We start from the raw sequence: 26,169 nt of genomic DNA, 5'->3' as shown, positions 1-26,169 counted from the left end.
GGAATCCCAGATTTAAGAGACTTTGACTACTGACAATTTAATCAAGCAGTTTTTAATCAGGAAAATGAGGGCATAATGATTACATTTTCCCCCTTCAGTTCCCAATTTCTTCAGACTGAGGTTCTTGCAGGCAGCTAACTAAAAGCAAATGGATACTAAAATATAATTTTAAAAATCTGCCAACTGTTTTTCATTCTGTTTTAACTGTATCTTTTATATGATTTTGACTTCTTTACTGTAAGCTGCACATTTCGATAGTGAGATTGGCAATGCCTAAATTTATATTTTATATATATACTGGGTGTATATGTGTAATAAATAAATAAATTTAGACACTGCTGATCTCACTAAGGCAGAAATATTAGCAATTGTATATATGAGTTCTGTTACGGTTTGTTTTTAAAGTTATACACTGCTTTATCAAGGTTAGCCTAAGCAGTGTAAAGACCATCAACTACAACCAATGCAGTAATTATTTACTATAGGAAGATAATTGATGTATATTAGGAGAGGATAAACTGTATTTGCAGGAAGATCCAATCCTTAGGATCCCCAGTTCATAAGATCAGGTAGCATCAATTGCTTCATACAGCATGTAATACTAGACTAAATGAACCAATTATCTGACCTTGGGTTATATAACTGCATTCCATTCTGCCTGGATAACCTAAGATTGGGATCGGTTAATACAATTTCATCTGGAATTCACAAAGCATCAGAGGCCCCAAGCCAAACTTTGAGCAGATCTCCCTGCTTGGTCCACATGTTAATAGGTAAATAAAGATTTAAATAAATAAAGCAAAAAGAAAAAAAAACCCAGTCTGTCCAAACCAAACAATAGATTATTCCACAAGTTTAAACATAAAACATAAACTGACCCATTTAGACGTTTCACTGGATAAACCAAAATAATAACAAAAATTATCCAGCTAATTCTTTTATTATCGTCTTTCCTTTTTTTTAAAAAAAAAATGTGATTTATATGCCGCCTTTCTCCGGAGATTCAGGGCGGCTTACAATGCGTTAAGCAATAGCCTTCATACTTTTGTATATTTTTACAAAGTCAGCTTATTGCCCCCACAAACCGGGTCCTTTTCTAGAAATCATTTCCAAACAGGTACCAAAACACAGTGCAAGCTACATAAGCTTTCCATGCAGCCAAGCTTCCTAGACATTCAGTTGAAAAAAAAGTTTTAACTGTCAATTAGTAAGAACATGTTAAAAGAAGAAGGAAAAAATTGAAACTTGCCTATCCGACCCATTCCAGCAGCACTCAAATTTGTCAAAAATGCAGTCATTTTCATAGAGCGAACAAAGTTTACTTCTGAGGTATTCATGTACCTGGAAATAAAAAAAACAGTTTGAAGAAGAAATAATATAACATAGAATAGAACAGAACAGAACAGAACAGAACAGAACAGAACAGAACAGAACAGAACAGAACAGAACAGGAATAGAATTCTTTATTGGCCAAGTGTGATTGGACACACAAGGAATTTGTCTTGGTGCATATGCTCTCAGTGTACATAAAAGAAAAGGTACATTCATCAAGAATCATAAGGTGCAACACTTAATGATAGTTATAGGGAACAAATAAGCAATCAAATCATATTAGGAAACAGTCAATATAAATCGTAAGGATACCAGCAACAAGGTTACAGTCATACAGTCGTAAGTGGGAGGAGATGAGTGATAGGAACAATGAGAAGATTAATAGTAATGCAGACTTAGTAACTAGTTTGATAGTGTTGAGGGAATTATTTGTTTAGCAGAATGATGGCATTCAGAAAAAAACTGTTCTTGTATCTAGTTGTCATATTAACAGTTATTAACTGTTTTGAGGCTATAATGTAAGATTGCAAATGATTGTGTGAATATGAAAGTTCACATCATCTAAAAATAAAGTACCTTTAATTTCTAGATTGCTGTTCTTATTCCAGCAAAACGTATCATGCTTAATAAAAGTTTTTTATTAAATTCGATAGCAGCCTCATAACTTCATATCGCACCTTCAGCTACTCAAACTCTATTAGTTCATTTTAGGAGATCTCTGAACCTGTCTGACCACTTTTAAGAAACTATTTAAGGAGTTGAAAGAAAAAGAAAATCTGATAATCTCAAATGCATACCCTAGATCTGAAATCATGATCAAAAGTATAAATTCATACAGACATACAGTGTATGAAATTATACTCCATTCTTCCAGCATACACACTTCGGGATGTATAAATTTTATACAAATTTCAGGATTCAGGATGGTAAATAATGAGAAATAATGCAAAAATTAAAATTGTTTAAAAGAAACAAATGTAAGAATTAACATTGCTAGTTGAGCAAATGCATTCTCAAATAGTTTTACCAGTTCATGTAAAAAATTCATCCATAAATCATATCTAGCTAGGATCAGCCACTTTTGCAAGAATAGGGCCCATTACAGTATTACAAATACCAAGAGATACATATATATTTTAAACCTTAAAAACCCACAACTTCCACAACTTCATCAGAACCTATGAGAGAAGTTCCTCAGGATATTCTGAATTATTTATTTCTGATTTAAATCAATAAACAAAACATTTCATTGTGGAGATGAAGATGTGCTCTATAGCATCTATATTTACTATTCTACCAAATCTTGACTTAATTATTAATTAATCACAAGTTTGATTCCCCCAAACTGTCTATCAGTATGGCATACCTGGTACGTTTCCACAGGTCGGTTTTCCATATTTAAATCCCAAATCTTCACAGACAGATAATCTCTAGTCATCATATATCGACCACTATGGCTAAATTTGACATCAGAGATGGAGGAGATGATTTCTGAAAAAAAGGATCGGCTGCTTGGATCTTCTGGCTCCTCAAATACTGCAAGTGAAATATAAGCACATTCATTTGCCAAACTTGCCTCGATGACATGAAGATTTCCCTTTTTCTGTACATTAACACATAAAACCTAAAGCATTAACCCTTGGAAGCCATATCCTGCTGAGATGAAAAATTATCCACCAGAGGTCCAAATAAACGACGATTCTGGGGTCAGAAGTAATTTGAACTCAACTTTCCTTATTCCCATTTCCAGTTCCAAGGTCCGGTAGAAGCAGACCTTGATATATTATATATTTATAAATTACTATCCATAGCCAAGTAACTCATATTTTTTGACTTTCTGCTGTCTAGAAATCCAATGAAGCAATGAAGTTTTCTAATTATCCGGAGCAAAAGTGTTCCAAAAGAGACTGAAGCCCAACCACTGGATAATGATCTTTTCGATGGAGATCTATAAACACGCTGCCAATGTGATGTGTTTTTCTGTGTACGTTCTTGCCAACAACAAGGAGAAGAAGCTTGATTTAAGGAAGGGCATACAGGGTTGTGGAGATGGGTAGTAATGCAGCATCAACTCCTAAAAGGTGCTCATGGAATCCAAAAATTGTGTTTGTGGCAGACCCAGAGGCACACACATAAAAATGAGCACCTCCTGCATACAATTTAAGAGGCTGCTGAAACCCTGCAAATCTTGGAGTGATTTTGTGAGATCCTCAGACAAGAGTTTGCTCCGTTGCACAGCTCTGCACTGCTGGTACTTCTGCCTGAAACGGTTGTTAAATCCTGGAATATGCAACCCCACCCCCAAAATGGAGCCACCCTGACATTTTCTATTTTTTTAATCTTCATGTCCACCCAAAGCTTATGGATCAGTCACTTTCCTCCTTCTGTGGTCTGATTGTGTGCTTCCTGTATCTGGAGAATTAGAGCATTCTTAAAATTCACTTCCATCCTTCCACAGTTAGCTCCGTTTGTTTGCTATCCTGATGTGGAAGTACTTAAGTCAAAGGTATTTTTTAAACTGCTTTGTTTTTGTTTTACAATTGGGGGATATAAAGTTAAATGGACTTTCCAGTCTGTTGCTTCAGACCAATTTGCTCTGGTGGTAAAACTCAATTAGAAGAGAAAAAGCTACTCACATTTCGAATGCCTGTCACAGAGCGCCGAGGCACGCATGTCACACAGGCGAATAGTTCCCTTGCTACTGCTGTACACAAAAGTATTGCAGCTGTTTGGGTGGAATTCGGCTGCTGTTATTACCTCCGTCAGCTCTTCCATGTTGGCAGGCTTAATATCTACGATATCTAGAAATTGTTGGCATTAAGGAGTCTTCTTTTCAGTGACATTCAAAGGTTTGACATTTGCATTCTAACACATAAAAGGAGGCCCTGCAATTTCTACTCTGCTAGTTGTTGCTGACTCTAGGGGGAAGTGCACATCTCAGTTTCAAGGCCGTTGAGCTGTCCGAAGACGCTTCTGCGGACACGTGGCCAATATGACATCATGGAGCATTGTTACCTTCCCATTAAAATGGTACCTGTTTATCTACTTGCATTTGCATCCTATCGAACTGCTAGGTTGGCGGGAGCTGGGGAGAGTACAGGAGCTCACACCATTGTGTGGCACTTGGGTCTTGAACCTGGGCTGCCGGCTTTCCAGCCAACAAGCCCAGTATCTTAAACTGTTGAGCCATCATGTCACCCTATTCTAACCCATACTGGGGGACAAAATAAATTGCTAGAAAGCATTATTCTTTGGGGCAAGAGATTGGGTAAAACTAGTTATTAGACTACATAGACTGTTGGAATTGGGTTTTTTGAGGCTGCAAAACTCAATTCCATCAATTTTAGCTTTTGGGAAAAGGACCATCTCACCCATTTTTACATAGAGAAAGAAAGATAGAAGGTAGACTTCAATGCATACATGCACACAGCCAAATTTTCTTGGCTGCAGTTTTATAGTGATTTGCCAAAGCTCTCTTCATCATTCTTATACTTTATACCTATCCCCATCTCCTCTGTACCCCAAGGATCTTCTAGTGGTCTCCCATTCAAGTACTAATCAGTCCTGACCTGCCCAGCTTTTACTGTATCAGCCAAAGGTGACTAGGTGCTCCCATCCACTGTTAACCAGAGAGCAATTATGGTATTGTAATTAATTATTCTTTATATTTAAACAATAAAGATTTATGCTACTTTATCACCCCTAGTGGGGATCTGGATTCCAAAACTCAAGGCTTACGCAGTTTATGTATAAGAAACATGGGTTATGTTACAAAATAATTGAAGAAAAGCTAAAGTGACAACTTCTACCACCACCTAGGGTTTCTATAGAGTCCACATGACTGTTGAAAAGTTGCTCTCAACTTGACATTTTGGAAAAGCTGTTAAATATATCAGAAGTAAATTTATAAATTGCATTTAATTAAAACTGTTTACATTCATTGGACATTCAGAGTTATCTTGTAGGGGAGATGGGTGGCATAAAAATGTAGTAAAATAAATTCACGGTATCTATGTAGAAATCAAATGAAATTGAAGTGTCAATTCCCAGAATATATTTGTAGTCTCCCCAGATCTTCCAAGATTGTATGTATGCATGTACCGTATTTTTCAGACTATAAGACACACTTTTTTGTCTCCCAAAAGGGGATGAAAATGTCTGTGCATCTTATACACCGAATATTGCCGAAGCCCCACCCACCCACCAGCTGTTTTTTTTTTTTTTGCCTCCACATGCCCCATTTTCAGCGTTTTTCAAGACCACCTTTGAGGCTTTTTTTGGCCGGTTTTTTAGGCTTTTTTTGGCTGGTTTTTTAGGCTTTTTTTGGCCCATTTCAAGGCTTTTTTTGTCTGTTTTCGAGGCTTTTTTTGCCAAATTTTTTTTTGGAAAAAACAGTCTGAAAAAAGCCTCAAAAATGGGCCAAAAAAAGGTCCGAAAATGGGGCACGCAGAGGCCAAAAACTTTTTTTTGGCGATTTCCTCTTCTAAATTTAGGTGCGTCTTATAGTCAGGTACATCTTATAGTCTGAAAAATATGGTATGTATGTATGTATGTATGTATGTATGTATGTATGTATGTATGTATAAATTTCCAGATGCATGTGATGCACACATGTATTGTGATGATATAGTAGCACTGAGAGTAGGAAAACATATAGACTCCAAAGTCCTGCACATTCTGATCTTCAGCCCAGCTGAACACACACACTCTGAATAAAAAGATACTAAAACTTCTATCTGTGATTTCTAGATGCCACAAATTAATCCTCAAGTCATCCGCGGACAAGTATGTTTCATAATCACTATTAATGGAGATAGAATTGATGTGATACGTGTGAGCATTGGCAAATATTCTTCGAGGACTGGCTTCCACCATGAGATCCATGGGTCTAAATACTGGCACCTGTAAACCAAAGGATTGAAAAAAAAATGTGAGCAATTTATAGAAAAATCTGTCAGAGAAGAGCAGGCAAAACGGGGGGCAAAGTTAAACATGTCATCAGTTTAGAATCATTATATTGACAAAAGCAATCCGCGTTCAGCCCCTTCTCCCTTGGTATTCTGTTAATCCTTCGCTGGTGCCAATTCAGATTTAATTTTAGTTGACTAGATTCTTGTGTATATGCTTGACTAATAAATACTTCTGAATTGCAATTTAATTCACTCTCCTTATCCTTTGTACCTGTTATCACCTTGACTACTACAATGCTCTCTACATGGGGCTCCCCTTGAAGAGCACCTGGAGGCTCCAACTGGTCCAGAATGCAGCAGCGCTGGTAGTGATGGGAGCAACATGGCGCTCCCATGTAACACCGCTCCTGCGTGAGCTGCACTGGCTCCTGGTGGTCTTCCGGGTGCGCTTCAAGGTGTTGGTCATCACCTTTAAAGCGCTCCATGGCATAGGGCCTAGCTATCTGTGAGACGGCCTGCTGTTACCGACAACCTCCCATCGACCCGTGCGCTCCCACAGAGAGGGCCTCCTCAGGGTGCCATCAGCCAAACAATGTAGGCTGGTGACCCCCAGGGGGAGGGCCTTCTCTGTGGGGGCACCTACCCTCTGGAATCAGTTGCTCCCTGAGATAAGGAGAATCCATGACCTCAATGCCTTCTGTCGTGCCCTTAAAACTCATCTTTTCCAGCAAGCCGGGCTGGCTTAAGAAGAAATTTTTAAATTCTTTTAATCAGTTTGTGATTTCTTAACTTTCGGGCCAAATTTATATATATTTTTAACTGTTTTTAATATTTGTATTCTATGTTCTTATCTTGGCTGTACACCGCCCTGAGTCCTCAGGGAGAAGGGCGGTATATAAATTGGAAATTAAATTAAATTAAATTAAATCAGTTCAGTATCAACAAATTAAAAGGTGGGAAACCAAGATCTCCCTATATGGAAACATCAGAATGGGTTGGGGCATAAAAACCAGGCAAAAAAAGAACCAGAGAATAAAACCCAACCATGCTATGATGCCCAGCTCTGGGTTACTCACCCGTAAAGTAGTGACTGTTGTGGGGTCTCTATACCGGCCATCTTCTTCTTTTAAGTTGTAGCCTTCCGGCCGCTTATCTCTCTCACTGATTTTCCATAGTTTTATTGTTTTGTCTGAAACACATTAGGGTAACGTTGGGCTGTTGAGAACCTCCAGCTCTTTGCCAGCAGAAGTGATCACAGAATATATAATATGATTCATGCCTTATAAGAACCATGGTGGATATTTGGTGTGGTTACAAATAGCTACCGGTAACAGGGTTGCGGGGGGTTTTTTTGGAACTTTTACCATAGTTCAGAGCCTTTTGCTGTGACTGTTAATTTCCAGGCACACATGCAGATGTTGGATAATTTGCACTTTTAACTTGCCTTGGCAGTGCAATACCTCCCATTCCAAGAGATGCCTCCAGGTCTCCAAATGAAATAAAACAAAAGCCCCAAGTTCTCGGATGAGATTTAGCAATATTAAAGTAAAGGTAAAGGTTCCCCTCGCACATATGTGATAGTCGTTTCCAACTCTAGGGGGCGGTGCTCATCTCCGTTTCAAAGCCGAAGAGGCAGCGCTGTCCGAAGACGTCTCCATGGTCATGTGGCTGGCATGACTGAACACCAAAGGTGCATGGAACGCTGTTACCTCCCCACCAAAGGTGGTCCCTATTTTTCTACCTGCATTTTTTACATGCTTTTGAACTGATAGGTTGGCAGAAGCTGGGACAAATCATGGGAGCTCATCCCGTTATGCAGCACTAGGGATTCGAACCGCTGAACTGCCGACCTTTCGATCTACAAGATCAGCATCTTAGCCACTGAGCCACTGCGTCCCTTTTAGCAATTATTAAGACAATGGCTTTTGCAAGTTAGAAAATTCTCTGTTTCATCATGGCCCCTGGGATTCAACAAGGGTTGCCAGGACAAAAGGCATCAACCGCTCAGAGCTTTGCAAAATGCAAGAGACCAAAACCCCTGATTTTTGGTGCTTGGAACATAAACATCAACTCCCTGGAGGCAGAGCAAACCAGAAGGTTTTTTTAAAAAGATTTAAGTTACAGGTTGTTCTCAAATTATGTCCATTTGTTAGTGGCTATTCAAAGTTACACTGAAGAAAAAAAAAAGGAACTTTTGACTGGCCCTCCCGAGTACCACAATGTCCCTACGGTCACGTGATCAAAATTGGTAACTGGCATGTATTTACGAGAATTGCAGCATCCCAGAGTCACGTGAGATGACTTCCGACAAATGCAAGTCAACGGGGAAGCTGGATTTGCTTAACAACTATGTGGTTCACTTAACAACTGCAGTAATTCATTCAACAGCAAAAAAAAAAAAAAAAAAAAAAAAGGTAATATTGGGTATAATTCCCTTAACAACTACTTTCCTTACCAAGAGAAGTTCCGGTCCCAATTGTGGTTTAAGTCAAGATCTACCTGTATATGCAGCTAAATTCACATAATTCAAACTCTAACCCTATATTAAGAAAATATACAGTAGCTATTATGTTTTTGTAATATTCTATACCCAAACAAATAAGCTATACTATAGCTGGATTTCCTATAATTCTTGGAATCACCAAGTACTTAATCCTATTTTAATTTAACTCAATAAATTGTGCCAACTCAACCATGCTCTAGGCCAGAGGTCTTCAAACTTGGCAGCTTTAAGACTTGTGGACTTCAACTCCCAGAATTCTCCAGCCAGCATAGCTGGAGAATTCAGCTAACCTCTGCTCTAGGCTGATTGGGGCACCTTCCCTTAATCCCTTAACCTTCCCTTGGAACCTTCTAGATCAGAGGTGGGCAACTATGGCCCTTTTATGACTTGTGGACTTCAATTCCCAGAATTCCTGAGCTAATATGGCTGATATGAATTCCTGAGCTAATATGGCTAATATGAATTCTGGGAGTTGAAGTCCACAAGTCATAAAAGGGCTATAGTTGCCCACCCTGTTCTAGATGAAATGGACTTCAACTCCCATGATCTCCAGCTAGGGAATCTGGAAATCAGAATCCATCACATCAGGAAAGTACCAGGTGAAAGACATCTAATAGTTAGTTAAAGGGGATTATAAAGTTTATGCCGAAAGCTTTACAGAAGAACTTGAGCTGATATCCAAACAAGCGTAGTCTTGTTTACAAGACTTAAAACATCCTGCAGAAGCATGTCAAGAAAAGCTGATTTCCATCCATATAGCAAAGAACTTTTTGAACTTTCAAAGAAAGCTCACAGAAGAAGAACGTAAGAAGGGGTGACTTGGATGTGTTGTGAAGCAAAAATCAAGAACCAAAGGACAATAGTCACACGGCTCCTGGTTAAAAAGATAGCAGTTGTGAAGGAATGCAAAACAATAGATGAAATTTGGTTAGAGGGATGAACAAAAGTATTATAGTTTTCTAATTCAAAATATAAAACTCAATAACTGTTACACTTTTAAGTTTGCTTAGAGGCAGGATTGCTTGGAAGGAAAAGGACTAATACTATTACATCATTTCAAAGGCTCCCCCAATCTCAGGAGTCAAGGATGAAAGACAGGCAACGAGAACAGGTCAGAAAGTTCAAAGAAGAACAAAAAATGTTACAGGAGCAGTAAAAATACAGCAAGAACCTTATTTGATTGATTGATTGATTAATCTATCGATTCATTATAATTTTTACATTACTCCTCTCCTGTAAGCTCCAAGAACAGTCATCAAGAAAAATTAAAACACAGAATTCAAACTCTATAACTTTCAAAACAATAATAGTACTCTACATAGAAGCAGATTAGATCAAAATGTGCCTTCTGGTGCTTGTAGAATTGTATCACATGGTTCCAGGAAGCCACTCGAAAAATCTTGTAACATCAGTGTCAGGAATGATGATTTGCAAGACAAGCTTTTAGGGACAGGGGTGGGCAACTATGGTCTCTTTATGACTTATGGACTTCAACTCCTAGAATTCCTGAGCCAAGATGCTGAGTATACCAGAAAATGCTAGATATCCCAGAGCATGTTGGCTCTGCAATTCTGGGAGTTGAAGGGGCCATAGTTGTCCATTCCCTGTTCTAGGACAAAGATAGCCACGGGGAACTTGGTTTAATAAAAGTCAACCATCAAGAATTAACAAAAGAAAGTCTTACCATTCGTAGACAATAAAAATTGAGCAGCGTTTTTCTGGGGTAACCACCTAATTTTGTTGATCTTTTCTTCAATTTCTAAGCTTTTCAAGTAGTCAAACTCTGGCTCGTGACTTTGGAAGGTACTGTAAACATTGTATTCACCTCTGCTGTGAGACTGTAGTTTGTTCTGAAAAGACAGTTTTAAAAAAAATAAAAGATGAGAAATTCAATGAACAACCACCGTAGTTCACTCTTTCTATTGTGTAATAGGGGTTATAGCTCAGCATAATGAGACAGCACCATATAGCAGGGTTCTCTAACCTTGGCAACTTTAAGTCTGGAGAACTTCAACTCCCAGAATTCCCCAGCCAGCAAAGCAAAGCTGGCTGGGGAATTCTGGGAATTGAAGTCCACCAGGCTTGAAGTTGCCACGGTTGGAGAGCCCTGCCATATAGGATGTTGGCTACTGTTCCGCAGGGTATCTATTATTGAGTTGAGAATGATGAGAATTCAAGGGAATTAGAATCAATTCAAACACGAATCATTTAAGGGGCTGCCAAACACTTAGTTGATCAACTGAACAAGCCTTTTGATAAAAATTCGAAGTTATTAGCATATGAATCCAACATCTCTGGGGAGAAAAGGAGACACTTTAAAGCACTTAACTAATGATTGTAATTTGTCTAATCAGCTGAATAAACATTGTAATTTAACTCTTGTCTGATGAATATCCCATAAACTGGGGGGTGGGTGTGAGTGGGGAGGTTGTGTTCTCCTGGAGCATCGAAGACTAAACACTCAGGAAAAAGTTGTTTTAATGATCATCTGTTCTTTGTTATGCTAGGTTATTTTTAAAAAGAAGAAAGGAGGTGGGTCAAAACCATAATTCCCACTTTGCAACTTTGAAGAGATATTGGTTGCTGTCTTTGAAAATGTTTGACCTGCTGTCCACCCATTCCTCTCACCTTTAGTGAAGTGGGTTAGACTAGCTTGAAGTCCCCCAGGCATCTCATATGCCTAAGAAAGGATTAATTTTGGGTTTATTGCACCTTTATCCGAATGTGATAAGCTGCTCCTCAGGCATACAAAGAGATATAATTATACAAAAATAAGCATAGATTTAATACGCCTATGCAGGCCTTTTAATATCTTTGACATCAGGGAAAATAACAGAAGCACATCAGTAGTGGGTTTCAATTTTTTTTACTACCGGTTCTGTGGGCGTGGCTTGGTGGGCTTGGCTTGGCTTGGTGGGCATGGCAGAGTAAAGATAGTGTAAAATCTCCATTCTTTCCCCAATCCAGGGGAAGCTTACTGCAAAATCCCCATTTCTTCCCGATCAGATGGGACATGGGAGGCAGAGAATAGATGGGGGCGGGGCCTGGCAGAATGTTTACTACCGGTTCTCAGAATTACTCAAAATTTCCGCTACCAGTTCTCCAGAACTGGTCAGAACCTGCTGAAACCCACCTCTAAAGCACATACAGCTGAGCAAACCCACTCTGGCTTCAGACTGACCCAAAGCTGACCCATGCGCTTTGTGCGTGCATGTGCCATCTGCGCCAAGTCACAGCTCCTCCCAGGTGTGGTGTGTGTGCAACTGCACCACCTGTGCACGTGCCATATGTGCTGCGTGCACAACCACACCATCTGTGCATTGTGTGTGCAATTGCACCACCGGTGCATGAGCACAGGTTTCACGCAGCTCCCCCCATGCACTGCGCATGCAATCGCACCATCTGTGCATGTGCATGTTTTGTGCACTCAATGAATGCACGCAAATGCCATCTGCGCATGTGCGCACTACGCACAAGTACTCTCATGCACATGCACAAATGCATGCGCGAGCTCCGAAGACCAGCTGGGTCCCCTGAATTGCACATATGTGCACTGGAGGCCCGAACATCAGCTGGGACACGCGCGCATGCACAGCTGCAGGTGAATTGGGCAACATCTCATGTGCCTGGAAAGATGGCTCTACGTGCCACCTCGGGCACGCGTGCCATAGGTTCGCCATCATGGATCTATAACATGGGCGCACAAAGATTGAAGAATGTTGCATTTCACAGGTTTTTATGGTTGCTTCTCAAAACAAAGTTCCAGGGATTGGAACAGCTTTCTGTTTGTGTGCAGAAGCCTCTTCCACTTCTTTCTGTAAGCTACAAGAAGTGCCAGACAAGGGGTCGAAGTGCCACACTACCTCTCCTCTCTTTGTCTCATGGAGTAGAACTTCCCTTTAAATGAGATTTATTAAGCATGAGCAACCGATGATTATTAAAGATTAGCCGCCCTTTTTATTAGAAGGGCATTTGAACAACAACATAATTACTTCCAAGTGTTTAATAACAGGCTGAAAGAGGAAACACTTCATATCTTGGAAGACCTTCATATCGACCCAGATGTTCCTACCATGTTCATAGAGGCCATACCAGATTCAAATGATCAGTATTTAAGTCCCAAATCATCAGAAGGATACCAAATTGGGAAAGGTTAGGCTAGCGAAATCTGGGTTGCGGCATCCCTGTTGTATTGGATCAAACGTCTTGCATTATTCATTGGTGTTTCTCTCCTCCTAATGAAACGTCTTGGCACTTACTTGACAAGTCTACTATGGTGGCGACCATCTAGATCAGGGGTATCAAACTCAAGAGGCTGGATTCGGCCCATGGGGTACTTAGATCTGGCCCACAGGACTGCTCTGGAAACAGCGAAGGACCACTATGGTGCTTCTTCCAGGGAAAACGGGCTCCTGAGCTCTGTTTTCGGCCGCCACGGCCTCCTGCAACCCTCTGCCAGTGAAAACGGAGCTCGAGCTCTGTTTTCACTGGCAAAGGGATGCAGGAGGCCGTAGCAGCCGAAAACGGAGCTCGGGAGCCTGCTTTCGGTGGCAGAGTGCTCGGGCCACCACAGGTGCTCCTGACAGGAGTGACGTTGACCTGGCCACGCCCACCATGGCCCCCCGAGGTCAAACACGATCCTGATGTGGCCCTCAATGAAATTCAGTTTGACACCCCTGATCTAGATTCAAGGCATAACTTATAAGGCAAGATGAAGATGATCTTCTTCTGAGCCTATTTTCTAAGCCAGAGGATACCATCAATGTTGGCATGCTAAGCTGAATTCCCTGCCAGACTAATTAAAATTTTATTGGCATGAATCTCATTGACGTGATCAGTTGGGAGACACCAGTCATTTCCTGCCTAGTAGGTCACATAGCTTTGACACGTTCTAAGCCAAACAAGCCCAGTGGCCAATGCAATTACAGGCCTGGTGGCATCTGGAGAAGCTTTGCAGATGGTCCTCAACTGTCTTGGATGCCCTAGGTCCGTGATGGCGAACCTATGGCATGGGTGCCACAGGTGGCACATGGAGCCATATCAGTGGGCACGCAAGCGTTGCCGTAGCTCAGCTCCAGCATGTATCTGTGTGCCAGCCAGCTGATTTTTGGGCCTTTTGGTCTCACCGGAAGTTGGGAAATGGGCTGTTTCCAGCCTCCGGAGGGCCTCCAGGGGGGTCATTTTCGCCCTCTCAAGGCTCCTAGAAACCGTCTGGCGCCTGGGGAGGGTGAAAAACAGACCTACCGGGCCCACCAGACCATCACGTGCTAAAGGGGGGGCGCGCACATGTGCAGGGGCGGGGTGCATTGAATTATGGGTGTGGGTACACACGTGGGTGACCTCCCCGCGCTCCTACCGCTTTTGGCACGCGATGGCAAAAAGGTTAGCCATCACTGCCCTAGGTACTGAAAGGCAGCCTAGGCAGTTCTCAACTTATGACCAGAATTGAGCTCAAAATTACAGTAGTAAATTGTGGTGGTCATTAAGCGAGTCACCATGCGACTGTGCCCGATTTGATGACCATTTTTGCAATGGACGTTAAGCAAACACCGCAGTCATTAAGCAAACCCATTGTACTCTATGGGCATTTTTTTCCCCCAGAAACAAGAAGGAAACACGAACTTTTGGCAAACAACGTACATCATGGTCAGATGATTGAGGGATGGCCGTAACTGCAGCCCACTCATCAAGGAACCAAAATGTGATTATGAGACCATGCCAGATTTTTTTTTTTGGGGGGGGGCAGCTGTCAGAACTTGAAAACCATGTCGTAAGTAGGTCCATCAAAACCATGTTGTAACTTCAATTGGTCTGCTAAATGGCAGATTGAGGGCTACCTGTATTCAACCAGCCTCAGCCTGCCTGTCCCAAATTGGATCTCAATTGCCAGAATTCTTGGCAATGCTATGATGGCTGTGCTCGGCTCTCACGGCCACCCAAGTTGGGGAACTAATTTAGGACGTTGCCTAATGCCGAGACCATTTAGCATAGCTCTTTATTTATTTACGGTCATAGATCAAAATAAGCTCTGGATAATTAAATATCGACTTCTTCCCTATTTTCCTGATTCTGGGTGTATAAATCAACCACTTACACCTCTAACAGGGTGTCTATTTTTCAAGGGAAAATACCTGCCCAGAAATCAATGGATTTTCAGTGATTCTTCAGGCAAAGGTAAGGAAAGGGGGGGGAGTAATTGAGGAATTTGGGGATTATAAGCTTCAATTTTTCTGCCTTTCGGGGTGTTTCAAATACTATTTAAAGACCAAAAAAAAAAAAAAAAAGGTTGGTAAGTTTAGCAGAGACTGGACACCACACCATTGTTACAGCTCTTATTTTTCTTAAAAAGCAAGAAATTCCACTGCTGAATTTCGTTGAACAGCTCTGAGTTGCCAATCTCCTAAGGAAAGCTCACAAGGTACCATTTTAGAATCAGAAATCAGAAAATATTTACTGTATGAATGATAGATCGTAACTGAGTACACCAACAGAAATGTTAATTAATGCAACGCAAGTAGAAATGTAAAAGTCTAAGAAAGAAACGCTAAATAAAAAAATGCTCAGAAATTCTATTAATCGAGCGTTTTATTGTAATTTAACCAGCAAGTAGATGGTTTAATAAAGAATTGCCAAGAATAAAGGAAGGGATATGTTAAACCTTGGAAGGAAGTTCTGGTAGAAATTCCTCCCCCTCTCCCATTAAGAGGGTTTAAATTACCGTGAATGGTACAAAGGGAGGCAGTGAAAGATTTACAACAAAGTGAAGGGCATGAATAGGCTTTGTATAACAGAAGACATCCCCTCTGACATCATCCTTAAAACAAAAAAAAAGGAAAAAGTCAGCAAAAGTGGCCCTGATATTTTTCTGGAAAGCTCTGAAGACATGGTTCTGTCAGCAGGGACTGTTGGGGACACCAGGTTGACACAAAGCCAATGAAGTTCCTGGAGCCTGGATAGCTCAGCAGACTAATGCATTGTAATTTAACTCCAGCTGTCTGCAATTAGTAAGTTCGAATCTTGCCAGGCTCAAGGTTGACTCAGCCTTCCATCCTTTCTAAGGTAGGTAAATTGAGGACCCAGTTGTGGGGGCAATAAGCTGACTTTGTATAAATATACAAAAGGATGAAGGCTATTGCTTAGCGCATTGTAAGCTGCCCTGAGTCTCTGGAGAAGGGCGGCATATAAATCAAATAATAATAAAAAAAAAGTGGTTGGTGGATTGTGTGGTTGCCGCTGATGGGGGATGGGGCTTTCTGGGTTCTTCCATTGTGAAATTTTAAAGTTTTAAGCCATCACCAGAGTTGGTACAAATTTGCTTAAGGGGTGAAATCCAGCAGGTTCTGACAGGTTCTGGAGGACCAGTAGCAGAAATTTTGAGTACTTCGGAGAACCGGCAAATACCACCTCTGGCTGGCCCCAGAGTGGAGTAGGAATGGAGATTTTGCAGTATCCTTCTCCCAGGAGTGGGATGGGAATGGTGATTTTGCAGTATCTTTCCCCTGCCACGCCCACCAAGCCACGCTCACAGAACTGGTAATAAAAAAAATGGAATACTACCACTGATTTGCTTAATAAATCAAGTAACAGAATAACAAAGTTGGAAGTGACTTTGGAGATCTTCTAGTTCAACTATACCATTTCAGAGAACATTAAAAAAAATATAAGTTTAAATATTTGAGCTAAGTTCTCGGTTTCCCCTAAAATAAGACATCCCCTGATAATAAGCCCAATCGGGCTTTTGAGCACATGCACTAAAATAAGCCACCACCACCCCGGGAAAATATTTGAATGCATGTGCAGCCAGTCCCTGCCAATTCCTCTGGTTTCCTCCACGCGCCCCAAAATAATGAGACCTCCCCGAAAATAAGGCCAAGCGCTTATTTCAAGGTTCAAAAAAATATAAGACAGGGTCTTATTTTTGGAGAAACACAGTATCAATTGGGCACTCACACCCCTGTGAAAGGTGGTAAAGAAACAGGAATCCTATTATTGGCATTGCTTTATCTGAAGACAAGGATAGCTTTGAAGGATTTCACACAATTCTGAGCTCAAGGAACAGAAGCTAAAATTTAAATCAAGTTTAGTGAAAAATCCAGGTAATATCTTACTTTACTTTACTTTTATTTGATTTATATACCGCCCTACTCCCGAAGGACTTAGGGCGGTGAACAGCCAACAATAAAATACATACAAAATTTAAAAAGCAGAGATAAAATCAAATTAAATAGTTTGGCCCAGACAGATTAAAAACCCAATCAATTTAAAACAAATTTAAACTTTGAATATTAAAAATACTAAAAAATATTTAAAAATATTAAAAATGTTTAAAAAGAGGGAGAAAGTTAGTCCAAGTCCGCCTGGTGGAATAAAAAGGTCTTGAGAGCGTGGCGGAAGGTGTGCAGATCTGAGATCCTCCGTATCTCCGGGGGGGGAGCTCGTTCCAGATAGCAGGTGCCCCCACAGAGAAGGTTCTCCCCCTGGGGGCCGCCAGTCGACATTGTTTGGCCGACGGCATCTGGAGGAGCCCCTCTCTATGAGAGCGTACCGGCCGGTGGGAGGCTATAGGTGGTAGTAGGCAGTCCCGCAAGTACCTTTATCTCAGTTGTGAAAGTCAGGAAGACCAAAGGTGAGATAAAAAGCCCTCCATAGATTGGGGAAAGAGAACAGATTGGTGAAGGATTATGGTCTCCCTAGGTCCGTGATGGCGAACCTATAGCATGCGTGCCACAGGTGGCACACAGAGCCATATCTCTGGGCACATGAGCATTGCCCTAGTTTAGCTCCAGCACGCATGCGCGTGCCGGCCATCTAATTTTCGGGCCTTCCGAGCCCATTGGAAGTCAGGAAACAGGCAGTTTTCGGCCTCCAGAGGGCCTCCAGGGGTGGGTAGGGAAGGCTGTTTTCGCCCTCCCCAGGCTCCTAGAAAGTCTCTGGAGCCTGGGGAGGGCAAAAAACAGGCCTACTGGGCTAACTGTGCCAAAAGTGAGGGGAACGGGTGGGGTGGGGGTGTCGTGCATGCATGTGCGGGGGGGGCATTGAATTATGGGTGTGGGCACACGCATGCGCGACCCCCCCTGAGGTCCCCCTGCTTTTGGCACGCGATGGCAAAAAGGTTAGCCATCACTGCCCTAGGCTAAGGTCAATACTAGAAGATATTTAGATTTTTATTTTTTTATTGTAATACTTATTAATAAGTGAATTTATCATCAACTCAAATAACTTCAAGGAGAAAAGGGGGAGGCAAAAGTTTATCTGTACCCCCCAGGGTGGATTTGATTTAAATCAAGTTGATTTAAATCAGAATTTAAATCATGATTTAAATCACTAGTAAAAAGACTTGATTTAAATCAACTCGATTTAAATCATAATTTTTAAAGAGCAACTGTTATCTCTGCTACTCCTTTGACCCACTGTTGACTCACCGATAGTCCCAGTGTTGCAGAATATACAGCCTCATGCTACATAACTAAGCTCCATTCCATGCTGAATAAACTAAATTAGTTATGTATCTTAAATAGAAAACTATCTTACAATAGATTTTTACCCCAAAAGTTTATTAAAATAAATTCGATAAAAATAAAAAAAAATCTGATTTAAATTAAAAAAATCCGATTTAAATCAAAAAAATCTGATTTTTTTGATTTTTTTTTAAACAATCATTGATTTTTATCCACCCTGGCACCCCCCCCCCATAAGTGGGAAGAATCTTGCTTGTCCAAAACTGAAGGGGAAAAAACTCAAGCATCTGTAGTCCATATATTCCAAATACTGACGCTTTTGTGGCTAATCTTCCTTGAACATCATTACAATATGGGTACATCTTCTGCAAGCCTCCAAGATTATTTCCTCTGTTAAACAATTTACTTACTTTAAGAAGGAGAGAGAAAATAAGCTCAGATTACGTTTTAAAATGGGTACCGCTCCGTTCCCAGTTGACCACTATCGCTGCCTTACCTGTCTGCAATCCTCAGCATATTCAACAAAATTCACATTGATGATATTGTTACCTAGTTTGGGTAATGAAATGTCTTCAAGAAAACAACCAAGCTCAGAGAGCACCAAGGACTCCACATTTCAACCCTGATCTACAAATATTCTCCTTTTATCGGTACCCACATTACAATTCATGTATGAAATATCAATTAGCATTCAAGAAACAGCCTGAGCTAGTTTTACATCTGAACCATACAAGTGTTTCCAGTAATTTAGTTAAGGATTGATCATTGGTGTCTTGGGATATATCCAATATCCTGGATGCCCCCAGGCAAGAACAAGTATAATAACTAATATTCTTTTTGTCATTTTATAGGTCAAAAGAGAAATATGGGGTAGGCTGATCACTTGTATGAGTGACTTGTCCCCAGCACTGTGACCACGAGGTGGCACTAGAAGTTTATCTTAAGTCTACGTGAAGGACAAACTCATAACCTCCCCACTCTTAAGCACATAAAATATTTTACACTTCCCAGTTCTTTCTTTCAGAAGAATGTATCAATTAATCAACACAGAGACCTGATATCATTTCAAACTGAATATTTTTAAATTAAAACTATAAGTGCAGAATTGTTATCCATTGTTTCCTTACACACACACACACAAACAAACACACACTGCTTACAATATTAAATCAGGATTACAAGATCCTGTTACAAGATCTACTGTTCAGCTATTTACATTTTCCTGAAAGAACGCAAGCAAAGTATCTCCAGGTATTGTACCTGGAAAATCAAAAGTAGGAAAGGCTCATGTCTTCCTTCTAACAAGAGAGCAAAAACATCACATCGTTTTTGGCTTAATGGGGGAGACGTGAGTGGTATGCAGGAAGGGGCCTGCCTTCGTTGAGTTCTACTCCTGACATCACTGTGGCCTCCTAAAGCAGATGAAAGATAGACCCAGCTCCTGGACCAGAACCAGTTTCCTATCTTTACTGCTGTCAGGGTTCCAAGTAACACCCCCAAAGAAAGAAAACTCCAAGGCTTGAGTTTCCTCAAAGTTACATTTTATTAGAGATGTCATATTGGCACATCTGGGGAAACCCGAATCTGAAAATTTCTAGGTTTTCTCCATCCAAAGGAAAGTTCAAGTCCCTGCCCAGCACCCACAAGTCCATCACATGGTCCAATCCAAGCACCATCCCAACTAGAGATGCCTCCCAATTCCAGGCCTCCAGGGGCAGGGCAAGATGTCCTTGACTTTCTGAGAAAGGAATGTTATTATGACTATATATCACCCATGCTCCATACAATCCCCCCTCCCAATTTCCCACAGTAGTAAATGTGGCAGGTCTGAAGGCCCAATGCAAAAGATGGCTTCCAGGACTGACAACTGCATTATCTGGGTCTCCGTGGAAAATTTCCACTATAGTAACAGTATTAAACTTAGCCTTTCCCACGCGCTCTCCAATGCACAACCCAGGGTGGATAAAAATCAATGATTTTTTAAAAAAATAAATAAAAAAAATCTGATTTTTTTAATTTAAATCTGATTTTTTTTTATTTAAATCTGATTTTTTTGATTTTTATTGAATTTATTTTAATAAAAAACTTTTGGGGTAAAAATCTATCGTAAGATAGTTTTCTATTTAAGATACATAAATAATTTAGTTTATTCAGCATGAAATGGAGCTTAGTTATGTAGCATGAGGCTGTATATTCTGCAACACTGGGACTATCGGTGAGTCAACAGTGGGTCAAAGGAGTAGCAGAGATGACAGTTGCTCTTTAAAAATTATGATTTAAATCGAGTTGATTTAAATCAAGCCTTTTTACTAGTGATTTAAATCATGATTTAAATTGTGATTTAAATCAACTCGATTTAAATCAAATCCACCCTGGCACAACCTGAAATGTAAGACTTCACTGAGACACCCAGAGAATTTAAGAACCAGATGTAAGAGAACAGCAGGCTGGGGGCAAAGTTAAACAAGATTAATGTCAAGTGCAAAGGGTCAGGACCATAGGTTAAGTTGCAGCACAGAAGATTTATTCAAATCTATATACAAGAATGGTTCAATGGGTGAACACTAAATTGGGGCTAGATAAGGGTCAACAGATTCAAGAAAGGGTGGACTTGGATCATTTGTAGTAACGTAAGGACTCTAAACTGATGACATGTTTAATTCCGCCCTCCAGTTCTTGCCTGCTCTTCTCCTAGTCCAGAAGAGGACATGCATATCATCTGACCTCTCTGGATATCACTAATATCACTAGCAAAAGTAGCAAGCCCTTCCCTAAACTGTACCACTTGAACCTAAGGGGAAGGATGTCAACAAGAAGCACTCTTCATAGGCAAAGAGTTTCTATAATCTAGCCCAGGGGTCAGGAACCTGTGGCTCTGGAGCCGCATGTGGCTCTTTCACCCCTCTGCTGCGGCTCCCTGTCACTCAAAATATGTGTCACAACCACCAATGTACGACACCCGCCGGCATGCGATTTATTGAGCTTTTTCAACCATGGTAGGCCAACCATGGATAAATCCAAGAAAAGTTTCAGAAGAAAACAGAACGTTTCATTCAACTACATATTTTAGTTTTGTGGCCGCTCAAGAAATAGTCAGGCACAGGAAGGGTTTTGTGGCTCCCGGTGTTTTCTTTTTTGTGGGAAACAGGTCCAAATGGCTCTTTGAGTATTTAAGGTTGCAGACCCCTGATCTAGCCAATCTATCTTCTGGATGGGAAAGTTTTCCAGGAGAAGGCGGCTAGTTCTTCCTAGTTCTACCTACTTTGTAACTTTAAGTAGTACAGCCAGTCCTCAATTTACAACCACAATTGGGACCAGAATTTCCACTGCTACGCAAGGTGATTGTTAAGTGAGATGCACCCAATTGAATGTCCTTTTTTTGCTATGGTCGTTAAGCAAATCACTGCAGATGTTGTGACTCATGAAGCTGGCTTCCTCCATTGCCTTTGCTTGTGGGAAGGTTGCATATGACACAGGATGCAACAACTATCATAAATAGCACTGGAATTTTGATCACCTGATTGCCATAAGTATGAGAACTGGTCATAAGTCACTTTTTTCAGTGCCATTTTAATTTGAATAGTCGCCGAAAGAATGGTTGTAGATTGAGACCGATCTCTGCAATGCAGATTAAAATCAACTAATTCAAGGACTTTTCGTTCTTGATGCATCAGGGAAGCTAGAGATTTTTAGATTAAACCTGAAAACGGAAGGAGTCTAATGAAAAATTTGCATTTTAATTCAAATATTTTCAGACATGCACTATGAAGTACAAAGATACAAATATTTATTAAGAGGTTTGCATGCATATTTTAGGATTGTCTCCTTGCCCTGTGAACTGTTATAACATCCTATTGAAAAAGCTTTCGCTTTCAGAGTTGCACACAGACACACTAATAATTGTTAGAGCCTTCTATGCAACAATGGAAGAGTATCTAAAGACTCACGACTTCTGAAGGCCATCTTTTGTCAGATACTCTCAAAGCTGCTTAATGAAAACCTGGGGAGAACACTTGCTATTCAAGAGAGAAATCTCTTCCCTGCCCACATGTGTTCAGTGCCTACTCATCTCCTGGGTAGTCTATGAGTGCTTCTTGCTGTGGGAGGAAGCCAAAGTAGGGCATTCTATTATGGGTACAAATAAGAGTCTGGAGAAGGATGTTACCAGAACAAAAGAACATTATGTTGAAACTTGAGCATCATCCACAAGCTAAAAAAGAACAGGCTTTGTTTTAATAGGCTGTGTGTAATGGCCTGGATCTAGATGACCGTGATGTGATGAAAAAGACTTATATGTGACAGATTACAAAGTCAACAGCGCAGAAAACGCTTCCTACAGTATCAGAGGATTGCTTTAGGCAGCATGGGATTCTCCTACCCAGGGGTCTTCAGGAGTTACCCATCATCCAAAATGCTCGACCATGCCAAGTGTATGGAAGTTGGACAGCATCACTCAAGAATTCTGCTTTGGGAGCAACGGAAGGCACACTTCAAAGTTTCATTTGGTCCGTCCCCCAATAGCCTCTGAATGAAAATTTCAACTAATGAAATTGAGCCCTGGTCCTATGAGAGGCCTGGTTCCACACTCAGCTACATCCCTTCACCAGTTACACTGCCCTGATCCCAAAAGGCATTGGATGTCTCAGCTTGACCCACTGTTATCCTAATCTCTTTTAATTGAAGTTTGCTGTATAAACCACAATTATTTGGATTTGTGCATCAGACAGCAGCAGAAACCGTGACTTGCCAAACACAATGGCTGTTTCAGCACTTGAGAGAAGGGTTGGCTATTGATTTTTTTAATCGACTGACTTAGTTGTCCGTCTTTTAACAGTGATTCTTGGTGTTGAACCTGTAGGACAGGGGTCTCCAATCTTGGCAACTTTAAGACTTGTGGACTTCAACTCCCATAACTCTTCAGCCAGCAAAGATTGGAGACCCCTGCTATAGGAGAAGCAGAACCTAGGATGGAGTTTAAAAGAGGGATTTTAAACCCTCTTTAAACCTAGAATCCCTATGTAGCCCTCTTTATACCTAGAATTCCTATGTACCAACCTAGAATCCCTATGTAGCTACAAACAGACCAATCTCCTTTGAATTATGTTGACCCTTATCTAACTTCAAGCAGATGCTAAGTGTTTAGTTGAGAAGATTCCTGTGCATAGGCATGAGTGGTAATAAATCAGTTTAATTGGACCTTCACATGTGGACCAGGTCTTTCACACCTGACATAACCAACGTAAACTCAACAAAGCAATCAATAGCAAAAACAGTAAATATACCTAGAGTAGCAGCCAAGGACAACAATAACAAGAACAGATAACTTTTCATGGGCTTCATTAACCTTCTAACCTTCAAGTCTGGGTGGAGGAGGAAGAGTATGGTATTTCAGACAGCAGGTACTTCAATATACCACTAGGCTCATCATTATTCCAGGAAGGACCCAATATTGGCTTTTTCCTATTTCTTTCTTAATCCCCCCCCAACCCCAAGCCCTAGATATACCCTAAGCCACAGATTATTTTATTCTGCATTTTACATACAGGCTATACAGGTAGACCTGTACACTTTTGGTTTCCAACAAAAAACATCACCCATTTAGCAGTTATTAAGCATGGATTTGCTTAATAACTGCTGCAAAAAAAAAAAAGTCATAAAATCAGATTGGTTACATGGATGCTTCAACTAACAACCATCATCACATATGCCAGAAATTCCAGGTTCCATTAAGGTAGTAAGTCAAAGAAACCTGTACTTTTTAATATTAAACGTAAAGGTTCCTAAGAAATCAAGTCTCATTCATTTCCAATTGTCAGATGATATTGGTCTTCCTTTTGGCTTAAAGCAAGCAAGGATGCAAGAAAACAAACAAACATAGTATGTGATTCTATAATCATGCTTGTCACTATTTCCTGTAATTCTACCTATGCAGGTTTAGCCACAATCCAAGGGAATGCAAGGGAATTACTATGTAAACAGGCACAACTGCATCTGTAATGTAAGGAGAAACTTTTGCCCATTTTTTTGGTACCTAAACTCAATCATATCAAATAGGGCAAGTGGCACTTTTATGACTAAATCAATTCTACTTTGGAGCAACTACCCAAAAAAAGGAAAAAAAAGGAAAACCTTACCTCTTGCTCTTGTTGAAATATGACAACTCTACCGCCTTTGTCTCCCGTCGCTAGCAATTCTCCAGAATGATTAAATTCTACTGTAGATATTATGTCAGCTGTACAATAAAGAGCAAAAAGACACAGGTTACAATTTTTTATGAACATTCAATTCTAGGTATTAACATTGCGGAAGCCGGATGGGAAGAGTATTAATGCTTCTGAACTATGGTGTTGGAGAAAATTCCTAAGAATATTCTGACAGCCAGGAAAACAAACCAAAGGGATCACTGAACAAATTAACCCAGAGATCTCACTTGAGACACAAATCACCAGGATCAGGGTATTCTATACTTTGGACACATCATGCAAAGATCTAACTCTCTGGAGAAGGCTCTGAGGTTGCCAAAGGTGGGAGGAAAGAGAAGAAGACATCCAGCAGGAAAGTAGATAGATTCAGTTATATAGTCATGTGGATGCACCATTGGAAGATCTGGAAGACCGAGTTAGTGTCAGGCGCAAGAAGTCAGGAACCAGGATAGAGTTCAAAAGTACTACAAGTTTATTTCATGCTACTTATACACAAGAATCTGAACTACTAATGGTCAAAGCTAAATTGATGCCAGATAAGTCAACGGACTTTCAACTGGGGCTGGAATTAGGACTCTTACAGGGGAATAGACATTACAAATTTGACACAAACATACACACAGGCTCAAACTGCTTGTCTCCTATAGTTAGGAGAGGATTATCATACAGAATATTGATCTATATGATGGTTAAGAGTTGACTTGATGGCACATAATCAGTCAAAATAAGCCCTATGGCTGAGCAGAGAATGGGAAGTTTCTAGGAAGGCATGTGCCTGTATCCTGATTGTTCCTGTTTTTGGTTACTCTCACCAATGCAATTAATCACACAAGCCAGACATGTCATCTAACCAGTGTTTCTTTTATATCCCTTCCAAGGCAAGGTTCCAAAATCTAAAGCAAATCTTGGTTTAGGTAACCTTATTTATAAATGTTCACAACAACAAGAAGCCCTGGTTCTGGCAGAATACCAACATAAAGATTTCTGCTTTGTCAGGTAAGTCAAAGAGGAATGATTAGGTTGTAGTTAGCACCTGCACAAGAGCTCCAATAATAATAATAGGAAGTCAAGTTCACCAAAACCCTGATTTCCTGATCCATGGGTATGACGGAAGTTTTGCACACTGACATTAATCCAGCACAGTCAATTGAACACAGCGGCTGCGTTCTTCCCCTCTCTTAAACCACATTTATTTAAACGTGGTTTGCAAATAAATTGCTTTTCACAAAACATGCTAAGTCAAAACCAATCAATGGTTTATGGCTTAGTGTCAAGGTACCTAACTATCTCTTCCAAGTAACAATTTTAAAAAGGGAAGCTGGCAAGGAACAAAGCTCTAGCATCCTCTTTATATCCAAGAATCCTACTGAAATCTTTATTTGGAAGGATGTCAACAGAAAAAGGACAAAGTAAGAGTGGGAGCTAGGCAGGATGATATTCTGGTAAGCCCTGCATTGCACCGCAGTTGTGTTCACGAACAGGCAGGTCTTTTCAGTAGACATTTTCAAGACCATCCACAATACCGCCTCTAAATCAGGGTGGAGAAAAATCGATGATTTAAAAAATAAATAAATAAATTTTAAAAAATCATTTTTTTAAATTAAATTGGATTTTTTAAATATTTTTACCAAATTTATTTTAATAAAACACTTTTGGAGTAAAAATCTATCTAAAGTTAGATTTGTATTTAAGATACATTAATAATTTAGTTTATCCAGCATGACATGGAGCTTAGTTACGGAGCATGAGGCTATATATTCCTG

The 26,169-nt window shown here is 40.4% G+C and overlaps 1 protein-coding gene across 1 annotated transcript in view; it reads right to left on the bottom strand.

Moving 5' to 3' along the window:
- The window catches only part of PPP2R2A (protein phosphatase 2 regulatory subunit Balpha), a 78,544-nt gene that overhangs the window by 658 nt on the left and 51,717 nt on the right, over positions 1-26,169 (bottom strand). Inside the window, exons 3-9 of the mRNA XM_070952289.1 lie at positions 24,338-24,435; positions 10,430-10,595; positions 7,319-7,431; positions 6,057-6,234; positions 3,969-4,133; positions 2,699-2,868; positions 1,250-1,341 (exon numbers count right to left, since the gene is read on the bottom strand). Of these exons, the coding sequence (XP_070808390.1) occupies positions 1,250-1,341; positions 2,699-2,868; positions 3,969-4,133; positions 6,057-6,234; positions 7,319-7,431; positions 10,430-10,595; positions 24,338-24,435 (982 nt within the window). The remainder of the gene's footprint in view (positions 1-1,249; positions 1,342-2,698; positions 2,869-3,968; positions 4,134-6,056; positions 6,235-7,318; positions 7,432-10,429; positions 10,596-24,337; positions 24,436-26,169) is intronic.

The sequence above is a fragment of the Pituophis catenifer genome, unplaced genomic scaffold (assembly GCF_029215685.1).
Source record: "Pituophis catenifer annectens isolate HBS135680 unplaced genomic scaffold, rPitCat1.0.hap2 SCAF_12, whole genome shotgun sequence".
NCBI classification, from domain to species: Eukaryota; Metazoa; Chordata; class Lepidosauria; order Squamata; family Colubridae; genus Pituophis; species Pituophis catenifer.
The sequence above is the reverse complement of the archived record's forward strand: the minus strand, read 5'-3'. Positions and strand labels throughout refer to the sequence as shown.